Consider the following 19034-nt stretch of genomic DNA (forward strand, 5'->3'; position numbering starts at 1 on the left):
ATTCTGCATGGGTTCCTTCCTTCATTCTGCCCTTGTGAGAAAGCACTGGAGATTTCTTCTTTCCCATTTTAAAGATCTTTTTAGAAACAGGAATAGAGGAGCAGTAACAGCATGATTATCAACAAAGTACTCTCCACTACTTAAAAGCGATGGGAGCAGTGGTGGATGTCAATCTTCAAAGCCATCAGGCAAAAAAAAAAAAAAAAGAGGGGGGTTCTTGAGGAGACCATGAAAGAGGACAGCACTCGGCCGGTGTCTCCCTCATACTGTACCTCTGACCGGTCAATTTTGGGCACAGGTCTGCTCGTCTCCTGAAATAACACAGGATGTGAGTTCAGAGTGAGTCAAAATGACAGCACTTCTGGGTGACGTACTGCCATTAGGACAACTTGAAAGATGGGCACAGGGCATTTATTTTGTTTTCAACACGATTATTAAACTGTCAGCATGGTCATAAGAGCTTCTGGTGGAGGAAAAATGCCAGCTTTTATACTTCCAATTTCTCATCATCCCAAAAAGGCTCACCATTGTGCGTAGGAGAGGGATCTGTGATGGGTTTTTCCAATTCAGGGAGGTGGAGTGATGCTGCTGGGAGAGGAAAGGCATCAACCAATCACAGCTTTTGACCTGGACCTCATTAAAATGCCCAGGGCAGTTCCACTTGCCAGAGTCATTATTGAGGGGAAATAGAAGATGTTGGCTATCAAGGCAGAGCAAAGTGTAGCTCACAAAGCAGCTGTCTGAATGAGTTGTACATGACCTGCCTGCACTTGGTACTGTGGAACAGTGGCCAGTGAAAAAATGCAGCCATCTACACGAAAAAATATAGGCATCTGAGCTGATCAAGCCAACAATTTAACTATTAAAGAACAAATCAGTTGTTTCAGGGATATCAGCAAGAATGGTGTCTTCTGATTTATTTTGCTATATTCACTAAAGGCAGCACATGAAATTATAACCAGGGTTAGAAAATGCACAGCCCTCCTCAGTGAGATACAATACTGAGGCCATAGCAAAATGCTGATAACCACATCGTACCTTATGGTTCCTATCAGATACTTCTGGTGAAACACAGTCTGCTTTCATATGTGACAATCGACCACATTTTTCTTATGAGCCATAATAGTTTGACTTGCATCTAGTTAATCTGTAAAGACCTCTTTCCCATTCCTTATGCAAGTTTCCAAAATATTAACCATAGTGCAGAGTTACGTGAAGAGCAAGATGCAAATTTTATTAACAATAGTTAATAAAACAGTAGTTACATCCAGTAATTACATTCATTTCTATCTATCGTATGAAGACAGGCAGACAATTTAGTATTCAAAAACCTAAAGATATATTTTCCCCCGCATTATATTTCTGTTAAACGTAAGAGGAAATAGATACAGGGAGAAAGGTGTAACAATTTATGTAAGATCAACCGAGAAACAAAAAGTTGCATCTGCTTAGCCACAACAAAGAAAAGTTTAATAAGAAATAGGGAGGAAGGAGGGGTTTCATTGCAATTTATTGCATTTTTTTCCTTTTTCTTTTTCACAAACGTTCGGACTGCTCAAAAGATACTCTGTATGTTTCACTGGGGCCAGCCCTCAATTGCAGGGGCAGTTCTGGTGGTTTGGCTCTGACTTTTAGCTGGGCAGGGTCCAGAGTAAGGAGTTGACGGATGTTATTATGATCAAAGGTTGTTGGTTGCAGCTGGGGCTCTGCTGGCATCCCAGGTGAAACAGTGTCTTGGAACCGCATATCTCTTCTAATGCATCTTTTCTTTATGATAGTACACAGCACAGTGATCACTACGATGAGCAGAGTGATGCAAAAAAGAGTGATTCCGACAATAAACTCAGTGTAGCTGTAGAAAAAGTCCAAACCTGCAGATTAAAAAAAAAGACTGTTTTGTTCAACTCAATCATGGAAATGGCTCTCCCATACAAATATGTTGGTCAACAGATTAAAGAACAGGTTAGGAATTCTAGAACACCAAGCATATGAATCTTCTCTGTTTAGGTCTCACACCTTTCAGCATGAGGCCAAGCATCTTCGAGTAATGTCAGACAAAGCAGATTTATAGTTAAGTCAGATAAGATCAGTTTGGATGTACTCTTGCTACATTCACTATAGCTGTCCAATTTATTTCCTCCACTGTAAGTTTTAACAGCAATGTATGGCTGTGAAAGTTGGACCATAATTTGAATTTGATTTGTTTATTTATAGGCCGCCCTTTTCCCTGAGGGGACTCAGGGTGGCTTACAATCAAAAAGGGAAGGGGAGTGTAGGACAATACCAAAAAGAGATGTGCACAAAGTAAATTAGACAGTAAAACTCAACATTCACTCAGCATTCGGGAGGGGCGAAAATAAGATTATCCCAGGCCTGACGGGCTAGCCAGTTCTTGAGGGCTGTGCGGAAGGCCTGGACGGTGGTGAGGGTACGAATCTCCACGGGGAGATTGTTCCATAGTGTCGGAGCCGCAACAGAGAAGGCTCTCCTCCGAGTAGTCGCCAGTCGGCACTGACTGGCGGATGGGATACGGAGGAGGCCAACTCTATGCGATCTGATGGGACGCAGGGAGGTAATTGGCAGAAGGCGGTCTCTCAAATAGCCAGATCCACTACCATGGAGCGCTTTATAGGTGGTGAGTAAGACCTTGAAGTGCACCCGGAGACCAACAGGTAGCCAGTGCAGCTCACGGAGGATCGGTGTTATGTGGGCGAACCGTGGTGCGCCCACGATCACTCGCGCGGCCGCATTCTGGACTAGCTGAAGTCTTCGGATGCTCTTCAAGGGCAGCCCCATGTAGAGCACATTACAGTATTCCAGCCTAGAGATCATAAGAAAGGCTGAGCGCCAAAGAATTGAGGCCTTTGAACTCTGGTGCTGGAGAAGACTCCTGCGAGTCCCTTGAACTGCAAGGCGATCAAACCGGTCAGTCCTAGAGGAGATCAACCCTGACTGCTCTTTAGAAGGCCAGATCCTGAAGATGAAGCTCAAATACTTTGGCCACCTAATGAGAAAGAAGAACTCCCCGGAGAAGAGCCTAATGCTGGAAAAGATTGAGGACAAAAGAAGACGGGGACAACAGAGAATCAGGTGACTGGATGGAGTCACTGAAGCAGTAGGCGTGAGCTTAAATGGACTCCAGAGGATGGTAGAGGATAGGAAGGCCTGGAGGAACATTGTCCCTGGGTTTGCGATGGGTCAGACACAATTTCGCAACTAACAACAACAACAGTTTCTAAAGAACAAGCAGCTTTTTGTGCTACAGTTCACAGCTGGAACATTTTCATTAAAAAAATTTCAGTGAAAATTATTGCTTGACTTTGTTAGTAAACTATTTGGAGCAATTTTGTAACTATCATTAAAATATTTTGATTTGTTCATCCAGGAAGAGAAACTATAAAAGGCCTCAATAAGGTTTGATACCCTACACATAAGGAAAGCCAACCTGAAACAGGAATGGAACATTACCCTGACAGCTGAATTAGCATGCACATATATAATATTGGTGCATGCACACGCACACGCACAGACATGTCAAATTTCAAAAGTGTTACACTACGGCAAGGAAGGAGTGTTTTAAAAAGCATGTCCAGCTTCATCGTTACATTCTCAGATGATATGAGCCGAAGTGTAACTACATCAAAGCCTCTTCGGAGTTTCATTGGGACTACAATGGCCTAATCTTCCTCCACCAGCCTTGGAAGCTGCCACGGGAAGTTGCCAAGTTGAACTGCCAATGCATAGCAATGTTGTCAAGATAAACTCTCTTCCTGACTTGCTTGCTGTTTAACTTTCCTATAAACTGTGCTTTTTCTCAGAAAAACCAACTGCTGCCCCCATAAACTTTTATGCTGAGAAGGGAATTTCAAATCCAAAGAGGCATCCGTGGCAAAAGCAGGCGGTGCAGCTTGTGGCTTGTCTCTAGCTTGTGAAGCCCATGATAGCAAAGTCTTTTGCATAAAAGGACTGAATCACAGGGTGAATCATGAGAAGCATTATCAGACAGAAACATATTTCAGTCTGAGCATTTCCTTGGGATGGGCAGCCACATGGAGAAAGGGAAGAATCAACAGATTTCATCACGTTAGGCTCCTGCTAATAGCCTCACATTCACTACGAACCTAAATGAATGCAGCTGTGTCAGATTATGTTTTGTAATCAATGCGATGTGATGATAGGATACTGTAATGATTTGATGTGATGTGATATTATTTTTGTGCCTTTGAGTCCATGTTGGTGATTTCCTGGACAAGTCCCTGTAGTTTTTCTTGGCAAGATTTCAAAAGTGACTTTCCATTGCGCCCCTCCTAGGACTGTGAGGGAGTGGCTGGCCCAAGGTCACCCAAGGCAGAAATATAACTCAGATTCATGGTTGCTAGCTTATGCCTTAACCACTAGATCAAATGTTTTATCAGCATATAAGGGTTCATGAATAGGAATAGACATGGTAACAGGTCAGCCAATGGGGATTGTTTGGTGACTCAGATGGCTCGGAGCCTGGGTGTGGCTTAGGTTCACTGATCTGTGCTGAATTTTTTACTTGTGTGTTGGTTGGATTGTTGCAAACTCTAACATGTTTTGTTGTTTTGTTTTTAAAGCAGCATGCTAAGGGCAATATTTTTATGCCTTAGCAAATAAACAGCAAACTATCACCGAGCATCTGATAGAACCTTTTAGTGTCCAAATCTTCCAAAGAGGTGGGGATAGAGCAGGGGTGGGTTTCAACCGGTTCGCGGCGGTCCCTGCGAACCGGTTGGTCAGCGAACCTGGAAGTAAGTAACTTCCGGGAATGGCGACTGGCCCGCCCGCCCGCGCTCCTTACCCGGTTTTGACGAGTTCTGTGCTTCCACGCATGCGCAGGATGCATACAGCACCTGCGCGATCCTCCAGGAGCAGCTGGAGCATCGCACAGACACTAGTACGCATGTGTGCGCCGCGCACGTGCACGAGGACGCCGCTGGCCCCATTCCAATCGAACCGGTTGGAACGGGGCGAGAAACCCACCCCTGGGATAGAGTATCGTAAGGACCCACCTGATTGTGGATTACGAACACACAGAGTACCCGATTTTGTCAGAGAACGGTCCTCGTAATCTTCTTTACATTGGCAGGAGTATGTTCCATATTCGTTGAGACAAATGGCCTCATTGCCACATAAACCAATTTCAGAGTTGCATTCATTCACATCTATCATGAATGGACAAAGCAGTTTTCCATTAATAGGCAATTAAGCTTCCAAAGACAGGACTTGCTATTTTATTTGATATTCCCTAACTCATAAAATAATTGCACACCTACCTCTCACCAAAACAGTTTGGACCTTACCAGCTCCCACAAATACACCTTTAAGATCTTCCAGTTGAATTTGCACTGAGTGAGATATGTTCTTTTCTTCCGATGTTAAATGCAACCAGAATGTGACTATGAGGTTTGAGCCATTGTGTCTACATAGAAACATGGAAGCATCTTATTTTCAACCAAAAAGTTAGCTATCAATCCCCTAAATCTTAGAGTAGTACTCGACCAGCAGTATTGAAAAATCCAATCTGAAGGACAAAAATTGCATATAAAGTGTTCTACTTTAAGAATTATCCGTATTTGTCATCAAGTTATATAAGCGAAAAATAAAGAGCAGATTTCAATTTTATTTCAGATAGGAGGGAAACAATCAACAAAAGACCAAAAGAATATTGTTGCAAATTCCTCCTCCCACATAGAAATACAACTGACAGAAAATAACACTTGATTTTGAGATATATGAAGGACATGTTTGCTAACACCATAGGGCAACCTATGTTCAGTTGTCATACCTGTTCATTTCAGTTTCTTCTTTTCGCATAATTTCCTTTAATTTGAATTCTTTGATTTTGTTAGAGAAGAGTTTCATTCTTTCTTGTACCTGGAAAAAAACCCAAAGTTTAATTCTTTTTAAATGTTTTTTAAACAATAGTAGTGTGCCTGGAGCATCTTCTTTTAAGAGATGTCAGCATCTTTTTATCTAGCCAGTAGGATACAAACTGAAGACTACGAAGTGCCCTTAATTATTTAAATGTTATCTTTGTCTTCCATTATTATTTCATTAGATATGAAACTTGACCATCCAGCCCACCAGCTGAATTCTTGTTAGTAACATCCCCTTGATTTGCCAAGACCAAATGCTTTTCTCCTCATCTTCAAATGAAGCAAGAGCGTCTGTGTGTGTGTGTGTGTGTGTGTACACACACATATATACACACATACACATATATTTACACGCACACAGTATATATACAATACAATGTGTATATATGTATGTATGTGTATACATGTATACATGTATACATGTATACATGTGTGTGTGTGTGTGTGTGTGTGTATATATATATATATATATATATATATATATATATATATATATATATATATATATATGTTATATTTATGCTGATAAATAAATATATATATATATACACATACATACATACATACATACATACATACACATCCAGCAAGGGTATGGCTAGCTGATGAGAGCTAAATAGCTTGAAATAGATCTATACTAGTCTCCCTTTATTTATTTATCAGCACAAATATAACACACACACACACACACACACACACACACACACGTTTTCTGAGGTTTTCGCGGGTGTTAGTATGTAGGTCTCTAGTTATTCGGGTTTTCTCCCGCGTAAAATTGGAGATGTCTTGGCGACGTTTCGACGAAGTCTCATTCGTCATCTTCAGGCTGGGTGCTTCCATTGCTTCAGGCTGGGTGCTTCCATTGCTTCAGGCTGGGTGCTTCCATTGCTTCAGGCTGGGTGCTTCCATTGCTCCTGGAAGCACCCAGCCTGAAGATGACGAATGAGACTTCGTTGAAACGTCGCCAAGACATCTCCAATTTTACGCGGGAGAAAACCCGAATAACTAGAGACCTACATATATGTATGTATGTATGTATGTATACATACATGCATACATGCATACATGCATGCATACATACATACATACATACATACATACATACATATATATATATATATATATATATATATATATATATATACACACACACACACATTTGTGTGTGTGTATCTTCATACATATATATACACACACACACACACTCCCCAATCCAGTTTTAAAATAAATTCTGCATCATGAATTTTCTTACCTGGTGCTTAATGGAATCAATGAAAGCTTTTTCCAGAGTGCTTCTAACAGACGGGAGTTGTCGTTTCTGTTCTATTTCAAAAACTGTTTCAAATAGAAGATCTGTAGAAGAAACCAAATTTGCCAAAACACAATAAGACAGATAATACATGTATGAGCCGAGGTGGCGCAATGGTTAGGGTGCAGTACTGCAGGCCACTTCAGCTGACTGTTATCTGCAGTTCAGCGGTTCTAATTTCACCAGCTCAAGGTTGACTCAGCCTTCCATCCTTCTGAGGTGGGTGAAATGAGGACCCAGATTGTTGTTGGGGGCGATATGCTGACTCTGTAAACCGCTTAGAGAGGGCTGGAAGCCCTATGAAGCGGTATATAAGTCTAACTGCTATTGCTATTGCTATTGCTATGATGTACACCATTTTTTAAAAAGCCTCTAAGGAAGCAGCCTAGTAGAACTTTTCTACACATAGAATGCTATATTCTAGCCATACGTGGCATAGGTACTATAGGAGATGGTAAGAGTAGGAGACTAAAGTGATGTTGCTTATGGGTGCTCCGATATTTAATAGGGAAAACTTTTTTACCTGCTAATTTAATGTTACAGCTGACAGAAAAGCTGATCCCATCTGATACAGGGTATTTTTGTATAGACCTACTTTGAGATAATAAATATTATAAATGCCAATTTTTTTGCCAATTTCTTTTTTTTTACAAAAATCAGAATCTCCTATTCAGACTAATTTATTTTAAAGATAAGTAGCTTTTGCTAATAACAAGCCAATTGCTAAGCCATTTAAGAGCATTGTATAAAGGAGAAAGCAAAGTTTAAGAAGACTTAGTAAGGAGAGAGGGAGGGAGGGAAGGAGAGAGGAAGAGAGAGAAGAGAATTGAAGAGAGAAAAAAAAAACACAGATTCCTCACCTCCAGGATCGTGCTGAGAGTTCAATGCAAAATAATTTTCATGAGACGTGAATCCAGGATCTATGGAAGAAGAACAATAACAAGATATCCATCTAGCATTTGGACAGGATTGTTTTTCCCCAGCATCTTAAAACACAGTAATTTGCCACTCAGAAATATTTCCAACTCTATTAAAAGTCTCAGTTAGCAAGAACCGTGTGGCAAATTTATTCATTTATATCCCAACTCTTTCCTGAGAACTCTAAATGGAAAGCATAATAGTTCCTCTTTATATTTTCCCTCACACCAACTGCCCTGTGAAATAAGCTGGACTAACTTGGCAACTAGCTAAAATGTTTAATTAAGTCTCCATGGTTGATGAAAGACAAACTGGACTGATGTTACCTCAACTCAAACAATGTCTGATCACTCCAGTAGCTAAGATAAATGGACCACTGTTCCCATCCAAGTCCCACCGAGCCGCCCGGAGTCCTACGGGATTGGGCGGCATATAAATTTATTAAATTACAATTACAATTACACCGCAGATCATTCATGGAGGCAACCAATGTAGATTCAGATCCATCCCCACGATTGAAATCTGACTACAGCTTTAATAATGACTCTTTGCAGGGACTTCCTGGGGGCGTGGCCTGTTGCCGAGGAGGGCTCCACCGAGCTCCTCAGAGATCTGGTCTGTATATCTAAATAAGATCATAGATAGCACCCCTTTTTGGCTAAGAAAGGGGCAGGGAGTAGCTCTGTAGGCTAGGGTCTATTCGTAAGCCACAGCCTTTTTCTTTTTTTGGCTGTGGATAGAGATTAGATCCAGCCGGAGCGGAGCTTTTATCTCCAGCCAGTTCTTCTCAGCTGCCTTTTTTTTTGGCAGCCCCAGACAGGCTAGCCCCCCCCAGGACAAAACAAAGTTTTTTTCAAGCTAGAATTGATACGGGCGGGTCCCACCCCTGTGAGATTTATGTTTTTATTACTATCTTAAATACCAGCACCATTTGTCTTAGAGACTTCTTTGTCTAAATGGATTTCAAAATGGCGATTTCTCTCCGTGGATGATTGATAGTGGATATACTTAGCCGGTTTTACCTTCCTGCAGACCGCTCCTTAACAAAATAAACTCTTCTTCTTTGGAAACAGAGGGGAGCAAAGCGCTGCTTACTTGTTTATTTATTATGGCACCCAGGTCAAAGAAGCGCCTTGCTACAAATGTGTCTAAAGAATTTAAAGAATTTTTACTGGAACCACAGCCTTTGTCTCCTATGCCTTCTACTGGAGAACTTTTAACACAGGAATATTTCTTTAAAATGTTTAATGATTTTAAACAAGAAATTAAGGAATTTGTATTGGAACTATATGATGATTTAAAGTCTAAAGTTAATCAAATGAAGGCGAATACGTTTGCAGCCGTGTCTGCCCTGTCAGATTATTCTGCTGAAATAGAGAACAAATTGGAAAGTTTGGAGAAGGCTAATTTTAATTTGACTACCAATATTCAAATTTTACAACAAAAAATTAGAGACACTGAACAACAGCTTATGATGATAAATTTTAATAGGAAGGCATTTGCAATAAGAGTCAGAGGATTCCGTGAAAAGGAGCAAGAGAATCTGAAACAGACCTTTGCTGAAGCCTTCAGCCATGCGGTGGGAAGCCCGGGACTTAATTTTGATTGGCAGATTCGGAAAATCTATCGCCAGAACTCATTGATAGCGGAACAGCGACAGCTCCCGAGGGACATAATTATACATTTCTCTACAAAAGAATCTAGAAACGCGATTGTGCAAAAGTTTCATAACAACAGTCTCCGAGTTGATGACCAGGACCTGATTGTCTTCAAAGATATACCTTTCCAGATGTTGAAAGCAAGAAGGGACTACACCTTTTTAACTAAAGAGCTTAGGAGTCAACAGATTCGATACAGATGGGAGGCCCCTGCCGGCATCACGGTTACATTTGAGAATCAAAGATTTCGTCTTAACTCTGTTTCGGAGGCTCAAGATTTCTACTGTAGGACTTTGAAGGCGGGACTTCCTGACTCACTTGGAAGAGAGGAGAGACAAGCGGAAGAAGGCAAGCGGCAGGCCATGTGGCTGCAAGATGGAGGGGGTAGCCTTTCCTCCCTCGGAGAAGCAGAAAAACGGAGATCGAGAATTTAGACATTTCAAAATATTCGCCAAAGTTAAGGACTGAATGGGGGTTTGAGACCTCTCTCCGGTAGAAAAAGCGGACTAATTCTTATCAGAAGGGAAAGCTGGGTGAAACTACTTTGAGCTAGATTTTAAATTAACGTTAGCATAAATTTGATAGTGGTAAACATTAGACAAGCAAGGGATGAGGGTAAAATATATGTGGAATGATTTACGTTGTTTAAAGCTTATTAGAACAGAAAGCCGGTTGGGATTATCTTAAGATAGGTGTAAAAAGAATGCGGAATGATTTATGTTGTTTAAACTTTGTTAGAAGGGACTATTTTAAAACAGAAGGTTAACTGACTCTTGCTGAAAGTATTATTTGAATATGTGGAATGATCCATGCTATTTAACTTTTATTAGAAGGGAAAGTTGGTTGAAATTGCTTTGAGTTAGATTTTAAACAAATGTTAGCATAAATTTGATAGTGGTAAATATCAGACAAGTAAGGGATGAGGGTAAAATGCATGTGGAATGAACTACGTTATTTAAATCCTATTAGAAGAGAAAGTCGGTTGGAATTATCTTAAGATAGAAGTTGATTTCTGTGTAAAGTAATATTTGATCTACGCTGCTTAACTTTACTAAGAAGGGGAAGCTTGGCTAGATTATTTTGAATTACTGTTTGAAAAGGAGGTTAAGAAAGATCATTTACGCTGTTTAAATTTTACTAGAAGGGAATGCTTGATTACTCTTCTGCAAAGTAATTTGAATATGTGGCATGAACCACGTTGTTTAAATTTTATCGGAAGGGATCATAAGGTTTAGGAAGAGGAACGGGAGAGTCTACAGAAGGTTGGGGTAAATAGCAAAGAAGTAAGAGACGAGAATAAAATATAGATAGAATGATTTATACTATTTAAGCATAGATAAAGATGGGGGGCTGAGATCAACACAAAGAGTGGTTTCTTTTTTTTTTCTTTTTTTCTTTTCTTTTTTCTTTTCTCTCTTCTTTTTTTCTGTTTTTCTTTCTTTTGACATATTACTTTTATTTTTTAATCCATATGTATACAAGATATTTTAGACAGAAGGTAGTGCCAGGTGTGGGCCCTGGGAAGTCGGGAGGATTAGGGATGGGGATTTGTGGGGGGGGGGTGTTAACATAGTCTTAATAAGAACAAGAATGTATTTATATACGGTGGTTCTTTTTTTTCTTTTCTTTTTTTTTTTCCTTGGTTCATTTTACTTTTATCAGATCAAACAATACTCGAATAAAGGCATACACCAAGGAGGGAGGTAGAGGGAAAGAAGAGGGAGGAGTAAGGAAGGAGTAAGGGGAATGTAAGGAGGGTGTGTGGGGAGTAAGGGGAGAAGGAAGGCTTGAGGGGAAAGGGAAGTAGGAGGGGAGTGTTAGAGGGAGAAAGGAAAGTTGGAGGGGGTAGATGGGGTGTATGGAGGATGGAAGGGTTAGGTGGGGTTGCGAATGATGAGTTGTGTTTCCTTTTTTTGTTCGTTTTATCTCCTTTTTTTTTTCTTTTCTTATAGTAAATACCCTGTATATAAGTGATTGCAAATGGAATGTGAAAAATGAATAAAATATATTTAAAAAAAAAATAATAATGACTCTTTGCAGTAGTCACACATTGCTTTAGTGGTTTCCAGAAAGGGGAAGTTGGAGATAGAAAAATATTTGGTAGTCCTTGACTTACAACAATTCATTTAGTGACTGTTTGAAATTACAACAGCAATGAAAAAAGTGACTTATGACCGTTTTTCACACTTATGACTGTTGTAGCATCCCCATGGTCACTTGATCAAATTTCAAATGCTTGGCAACTGACTCATACTTATGACAGTTGCAGTGTCCTGGGGTCATGTAATCAACTTTTGCGAACTTCTGACAAGGAAAGTCAATGAAGAAGCCAGATTCACTAAAGAACCATATTCCTTATTTAACAATTGTAATGATTCACTTAACAACTGTGGCAAGAAAGGTCATAAAAAGGGGCAAAATTCACTTAACAAATGTCTCACTAAGCAACAAAAACGTTGGGCTCAATTGTGGTCATAAGTCGAGGACTATCTGTATTCTAGGATCCAGGCCTCTTAAGAAGATCCAGACCGATGTTTCTTTCAAGGCTCTTGATATCTCTCTTTTGTAATCATTAGTCAGCCTTAACAAAGCAATTGCTGGGTTAGAATGAATGAGCTGGAAGGTACCTTGAAGGTCTTCTAGTCCAGCCCCTTGCTTAAGCAGTAGAACCCCATACTATTTCAGATAAGTGACTGTCTAGACCAGAGGTGGTATTCAGCAGGTTCTGGAGAACTGGTAGTGGAAATTTTGAGTAGTTCAGAGAACCAGTAAATACCACCTCTGACTGGCCCTGCTCCCATCTATTCTCTGCCTCCCGAGTCCCAGCTGATCAGGGAGGAAATGGGGATTTTTCAGTATCCTTCCCCATCCACGCCTACCAAGTCATATCCATCAAGCCACGCCCACAGAACCAGTAGTAAAAGAAATTGAATCCCACCACTGGTCGAGACTCTTCTTAAAAACATCCAGTGATGGGCCGCCCACGATTAGTTTCCAACCATTGTTTCTTGTCCTGCCCTCTGGTGCTTTGGAGAATAATTTGACCCCCTCTTCTTTGTGGCAGCCCCTCTCAAGTACTGGAATACTGCTATCATGTCACCCCTAATTCTTCTATGAAGCAGCTCAGTTTTCTTGATAATACTTTTTAAAATATATTTTTCCAAAACATGTACCACATTTATTGTGATTGGAGAATTCCAACTTCAGTGTAATTAAGCGATGTTTTCTTAAATAAATAACTCAAAGTTGTTCTGGGATTATTTCTGTATCTCTCTTCCAAGAGAGTTCAGCTGCACAAGCCTTTTATCAGATCCAGCATGGAGTTAAACAGTTTAAAAAACAGGACTTACCATAGGATTTATTTCTTACTTTCAAGAGAATGCTACTGGTTGGTGTTGTTTTGGTCCGCTTCTTTTGCAAATGCTCTCTATTCCTGTTTACTGACTTCTTGTATTGTGTAGTAAAAGCTGTGTTTATCTGAGTTCTCATCAGCCAATTTGAAGGCATCACTTTGGGATTCACAGTGGTGGAAGTACTCATCAAGTAATCGTTAAATATCTTCAGAGAAGGAGTAGGGTGTCTATCAGTAGAGGCTAAAATCAGGGCATGATGGGATTTGGTTTCCATAGTAGACTTGGAGGGGCTTGCCTCAATTCCTTCAGATACAGTTATTTGCACAGCAGTGTTGCCATTCTCCGCTGTAGACACTTGATTGTTCATCTGCTCTTGTTCATATATTTTGGTCTGTTCCAAGTGTTGTGGAGGTTCCGTTAAATCTGCCTTTTTCTTGGAAACCTCAGAATTAGGAAGCAGCATTTGAAGCATTTGTTTCTGCATCTTTGGTGGGATACTTTTAAGAGATTGGACTGGAATTCTCTGTTCTTCCAACAGAAAAGTAATAGCAGTCGTGATTTCCCCTTCACTACTTCTCACATGTGTTGCCACCCATCGTGTGGTTGTAGAACCATCATTCTGAGGACCGTCAAAATCAGTCATAGCTCCATGATTTTTTGTTGCTTCCAATGATGTTGTCATCATTTGAGGATTATGAGACGTGGGTGGAGAAGTTGAATAAACATCTGGCTTGTGTGAAAAAGCTTCTTCCTCATTCTTTGCATCATTTGACTCTGATCCTAGTGTAGGGCTTTCGTTCAAAGTCCTACCATTGTCAACAGATGGTTTTGTAACTTGCCTTCTCTTCAAATCAAATGAATTCAAGCTAACTGTTTTTGTTGATTTCAAGAGAGAAACATGCATATGCTTGCCAACAGCTGGTTTTAAAAATGTTTTTGTCCCAGTTTTAATAGTCTTTTCATTTGTCTCAGACAGCCAATTCTCTTTGCCAAGCGTTGGGGTAGTCGCTGTAGAGTTCAAACTGTGTCTTGTATGCAATACATATGACTTAGATCCACAACTGCTGTTAGATTTCAAAACTGATTTTTCACCACTTGTAGAATTTACATGATCTTCAAATATATAATACCGTCCTTTAAAGTGCTTATGACTTTGGTTCTGAGAAGAAACTTCTGACAAAAACACTACATAGACTGCTACTGCTTGGGTAGCAAAAATCAGAGTACCATGGTTTCTGCAAGCATAAACTACTTTGTTTTCAATACTTGACAAAACTCCTTGGAATAAGATCTTATCCTGATTGTCATCACAGTTTGACTTTCCTTCAAACCCTTCTATGTAAATCAGGATATGCTTGTGAGAACCAGCCCATATGGTCCAGTTGCACCAGTTATTGGTTTCAGACCTGTTTAATGATGGAGGAGAAAAAGTCCCAGTTTTATCTTTCAAAATAACATGGCAACTTTTTACAGGACGATACACCGACAACCAAGGAATTCCCAGTTCTGTAGTAGGAAACATAAAGACATAGTATTACCATCGTTTTATTGATCAAGTCTGGTTTATACTAGTAGAAGATATAGGCTAGTCTTGTTGGAATATTTCACACCTAGGAGTAGCAACCTTGACAAGGGTTATTGAAGTTATCTCATTTCATTTTGCAAATATTATTTCCCCATGACTGTTAGAACTAGAGAAATAGGCACATTGCTGGAATGCAATGCTTTCAGATTATTGTTTGGCAGTATCAGAGATGAAATGACTTTTAGATGATTGGCTGCTTTCACAAAGCTTTTTACAATAGTTACAACATTATCCAACATTAGAATGGCTTCATCATCAAGGATGGGTGCAATTCCAATTTTCCATTCAGTAGCAGATTTGGCATCACTGAAAACTGGCACAGTTCTACACAGCTGACCTATATCAGTTCACTTTTTATGTCTCTCCAAAGAGAGAAGTAAGTCATTTTCATACAAGAATAACTGCAATTTTATAACTCTGCAATTTTCTTCTATGATTGGTAGCAAGATTCAAGCCAATTTTTCTGCTCATTATTTCATGAAATAGAACATTTTTTGGGGGGGGGACTTCTCAGCCCTTCTGGTTCAAAACTCTGAGAGCTAATCATTTTATTCCTTCCTGTCAGGAGAGATAGAGAATGTGCAACCAAAGTAAGACAATCCAATTGTGTCAATTTGCTACTTGTCCACAGGTGGTTCATAATAAAGTGATTATGATAATTCCAAACTGGAATTTATAATTTGACTTGGAAATTCCATTTATCCTGTGGCACTGCGAGACTTGATTAGGGTTGATAATTTTACATTAATATTATTACTAAGATTGTATTACTATTATTCTTCTCTTCCTTCCTAGTATCTATCTCTTCCCACTTATGACTATAACCATGTTGCTCATATCTTTCAATTTATATTGTTTTTATTTGTCTCCTAGTACGATATCAGGCCTGACATACAATTTGATAGTTTATTAGTAATCTTGGCTATCACTGTGTTGTATCTTATGATTTTTGATGAATGTATTTTATTCTCCTTATGTACACAGAGTATATGCATCAAAGACAAATTCCTTGTGTGTCCAATCACACTTGGCCAATAAAGAATTCTATTCTATTCTATCATAATAAATATAAATAACGCCCTCAGCCAATGATGGGCTTTTAAAGATTCACTGTAACCTTTCTCCTGGACAGAGAAACACATTTCCAGCTCAAGAACTGAGTTACAACCTCCTGCCATTTTACTTTTCTGTACCCAGAAAAGTAGGGGGTGGGTTTCAACCGGTTTGCGGTGGTCCCCGCGAACTAATCGGTCGGCGAACCCGGAAGTAAGTAACTTCTGGGAACGGCGAAGGGCCCACCCTCCCGCCCGCGCTCCTTACCGGTCTTTGAAGGCTTCTGCGCTTCCACGCAGGCGCATGGCACATACAGCGCCTGCGCGATTCTCCGCGAGCAGCTGGATGGCACATACAGCACCAGTGCGAGTCTCCACGAGCAGCTGGAACATCGCGCAGGCACTAAGACGCATGCATGAACTGTGCGCGTGCACGAGGACGCCGCCGGCCCCGTTCCAACCGAACCGGTTGGAATGGGATTAGCAACCCACCCCTGACCCAGAGGTATACTTGTGAATAAATATGATATTAGAGGTGCTAGGTAACATGAATCAGAGGAACACATGCTAGTTACAGAATACATTTATAGGTAAAGAAGTTATGAAAATCTACAGATTACTACTAGGATTGCCAGAAACTGATGAATTTTACTCTTTCCACCTCACTGAAGAAATGCCCGTGTAATGAAAGTTTGCTATGATGATAAAGCCTTTCTAATCTTTGGCACCCACATTGGGACTCCCAAACCACTAAAATCAATTTATAAGCAACTAATTTTTTTAATATACATATAATTCTACCTATATTTGTATCTACAGTATGTGTATTTGTGTCGTGTTGTATATCTGTGTCTGCCTTTTTGCTTTTGATTCTACACTATACTATATAATTATTTTGTTTTTTCAATATTATTGCAGATATGTGTTTTGGGGGGAAAAGCATCTGGAGGTGTATAATGTTCATTTTATTATTGTTGCATGAGTATTTTTGACAAGTCTATATTAGCATGTTAATATTGACTAATGTACCACATAAAGAAAAAAAATGGTTTACATTTTGAGTCCTAGTTTCTTTAAGCAATACTGCTGTGACAACACAACAATGAATGTTGTCAAAACAGGCAATTGATATTTCTAGGTTAAATTTATTATTTATTTATTAAAGAGAGTTATATAGCCACCCAACTGACTCTTATCTTTTTAAGCTGTCCAACTCCAGATAGCTTACAAAGACCCCAAATATAAAACTCAATACATTCCCACCTGTAGGAGAAGAATGGCAAAACCTGGGGGCGGAGTGAAAAGATGGATCAGCCTAGAATCCCGATGTAGCCAACAAGCAAACTAAGTCCAACTCCCCTTGAATACTATTGACCTTTATCTAATTTTAACCAGGTGCTGACCTAGTTCAGAAGATTCCTGTGCATAGGCTTTAAACCTTCATGTGTGGACCTGGTTCTTTGCACCTGAAATTACCCTTCTTAGGGACAACATTCAGACAAAACACTTGATGGGCTGTGAATCAGGCTGGGATCCCCTGGTCTGTTGACAAAGTCCTGTCTTCAGGACCTTTGAAAAGAGTATTCAGGTAGGGGCCAAATCTTACCTGTGCATGGATGATGTTCCATAGGGAGGAAGCCACCACGGAAAAGGCCCTTTGTCTTTGTCCCACTAGATGGACCATCTAAATGGAGGGAAAACATACCATACCCTGCCTCCCCAATCTGGTGGGTCAGGTAGATTTACGTAATTGGGAAGAGACAGTAATTCATGTAACCTGGCCCCAAGCTGCGTATGGCTTTAAAGATGATAACCAGCACCTTGAATTGGATCCTAAAACAAATGTGCAACTAATGAAACTCCCATAAGAGGGGTGACTCATCGCAAATCTAAACTTACACAAAACAATGTGGGCCGTTACATTTTTAATCAACTAAAGCTTTTGGATATTTTTCAAGGGCAGCTCCATGTAGAGAGTACTACAATAACCAAAATGAAAGGTGACTAGGATATGGGTGACTGTGAGCAGGAACTGTTGGACCAGGAAGGAGCACAACTGATACATAATCTGCTGTTGTGCAATAGCCTTCCTTTGATTGCCACCTCATTGAGTAGGAGTTGCAAGTCCAGGAGAAACCCCAGATTATGTACCAGTTGTGTCTAGGGGAAGTAGAACCCCATCCAAGACCAAAGATGACAATTCTCTATGAATAAAAGAATATGAAATCCAGAACCATTCCATCTGGTTCAGTTTCAATTTCTTGTTCTTCGTTCGGCTCTTACCAGCCTCCAGGCATCTCAAGAGGGAGGTCACAATATTGCTTAACTCACCATGGCTGAAATATACATATGAGTAATTCCAAAACTTCAAGAACAACTGTTGAACATAAAGCCATCCACAAAAAGAGCTGACTCAGTTACAAAGCATGCAGATTCATTTTGACAGGCTTTTATTATGACAGTTCTTCAGGATATCCACAGTTCCTATCATTTGCCTAAGTGTCCTGCCAAGTTAGATCTCCTTGGCTTATTCTACAGAATTCATTTGTCTGAAGTGGTGTAGGATTTCTTGCCTAAGCAGGGGTTGGACTACAAGACCTCCAAGATCCCTTCCAACTCGGTTATTCTATATCCATGATGGTCAACCTATGGCAAGCGTGCCACAGGTGGCATGCAGAGTCCTCTCTGTGGGCACACGAGCCATTGCCCCAGCTCAGTTCCTCCACACATGCATGTGTGCCACCCACTGGCCTACTGATTTTCGAGTCTCTGCTGCGCATGTGCGGGGTGTGTGAGGTGCACTAATGTGTGAGGTGGAGTGCACATGGGAGTTGTGCCTGCATGCGTGGGGGTTGTGTATGGGTCATGTGGGGGTGGAATGCATGTGGGGGGTCATGCATGCATGTGCCTGGGGTGGGGCATGTGGGGGGTGCACACTTGCATTGCATTATGGGTGTGCATGCACCTGTGCATGTGCTTTCAGCACTCAGCACCGAAAGGATTAGCCATCACTGTTCCATATCTTCTTCTAATCCATTTAAGGAAAATGAATATAGGAAACTGGTGAGGAATTAGTACAATTTGAAAAACCCAAAGACCATAACATTTAGAAAGAAGGGCCAGAGATTGTAGGATAAGGACGAATGGCTTTGTAACATGAAAGCAGCATGAGATTTTAGAAAGATTGGGTGAAATAATTGTTCTGACAGCATTGCTGTGCTGGAGGTTCAGGTGAATGGTGATAAATACAGAACATAGC

The 19034-nt window shown here is 40.4% G+C and overlaps 1 protein-coding gene across 1 annotated transcript in view; it reads right to left on the reverse strand.

Moving 5' to 3' along the window:
* Positions 1-1213: 1213 nt before the first annotated feature.
* Positions 1214-19034, reverse strand: part of LOC116505678 — a 48909-nt gene continuing 31088 nt past the window's right edge. Inside the window, exons 2-8 of the mRNA XM_032213027.1 lie at positions 13136-14644; positions 8070-8129; positions 7153-7253; positions 5810-5898; positions 5298-5443; positions 5034-5186; positions 1214-1871 (exon numbers count right to left, since the gene is read on the reverse strand). Coding sequence (XP_032068918.1) covers positions 1537-1871; positions 5034-5186; positions 5298-5443; positions 5810-5898; positions 7153-7253; positions 8070-8129; positions 13136-14644 — 2393 coding nt within the window. The 3' untranslated portion in view covers positions 1214-1536. The remainder of the gene's footprint in view (positions 1872-5033; positions 5187-5297; positions 5444-5809; positions 5899-7152; positions 7254-8069; positions 8130-13135; positions 14645-19034) is intronic.

The sequence above is a fragment of the Thamnophis elegans genome, chromosome 3 (assembly GCF_009769535.1).
Source record: "Thamnophis elegans isolate rThaEle1 chromosome 3, rThaEle1.pri, whole genome shotgun sequence".
NCBI lineage: Eukaryota > Metazoa > Chordata > Lepidosauria > Squamata > Colubridae > Thamnophis > Thamnophis elegans.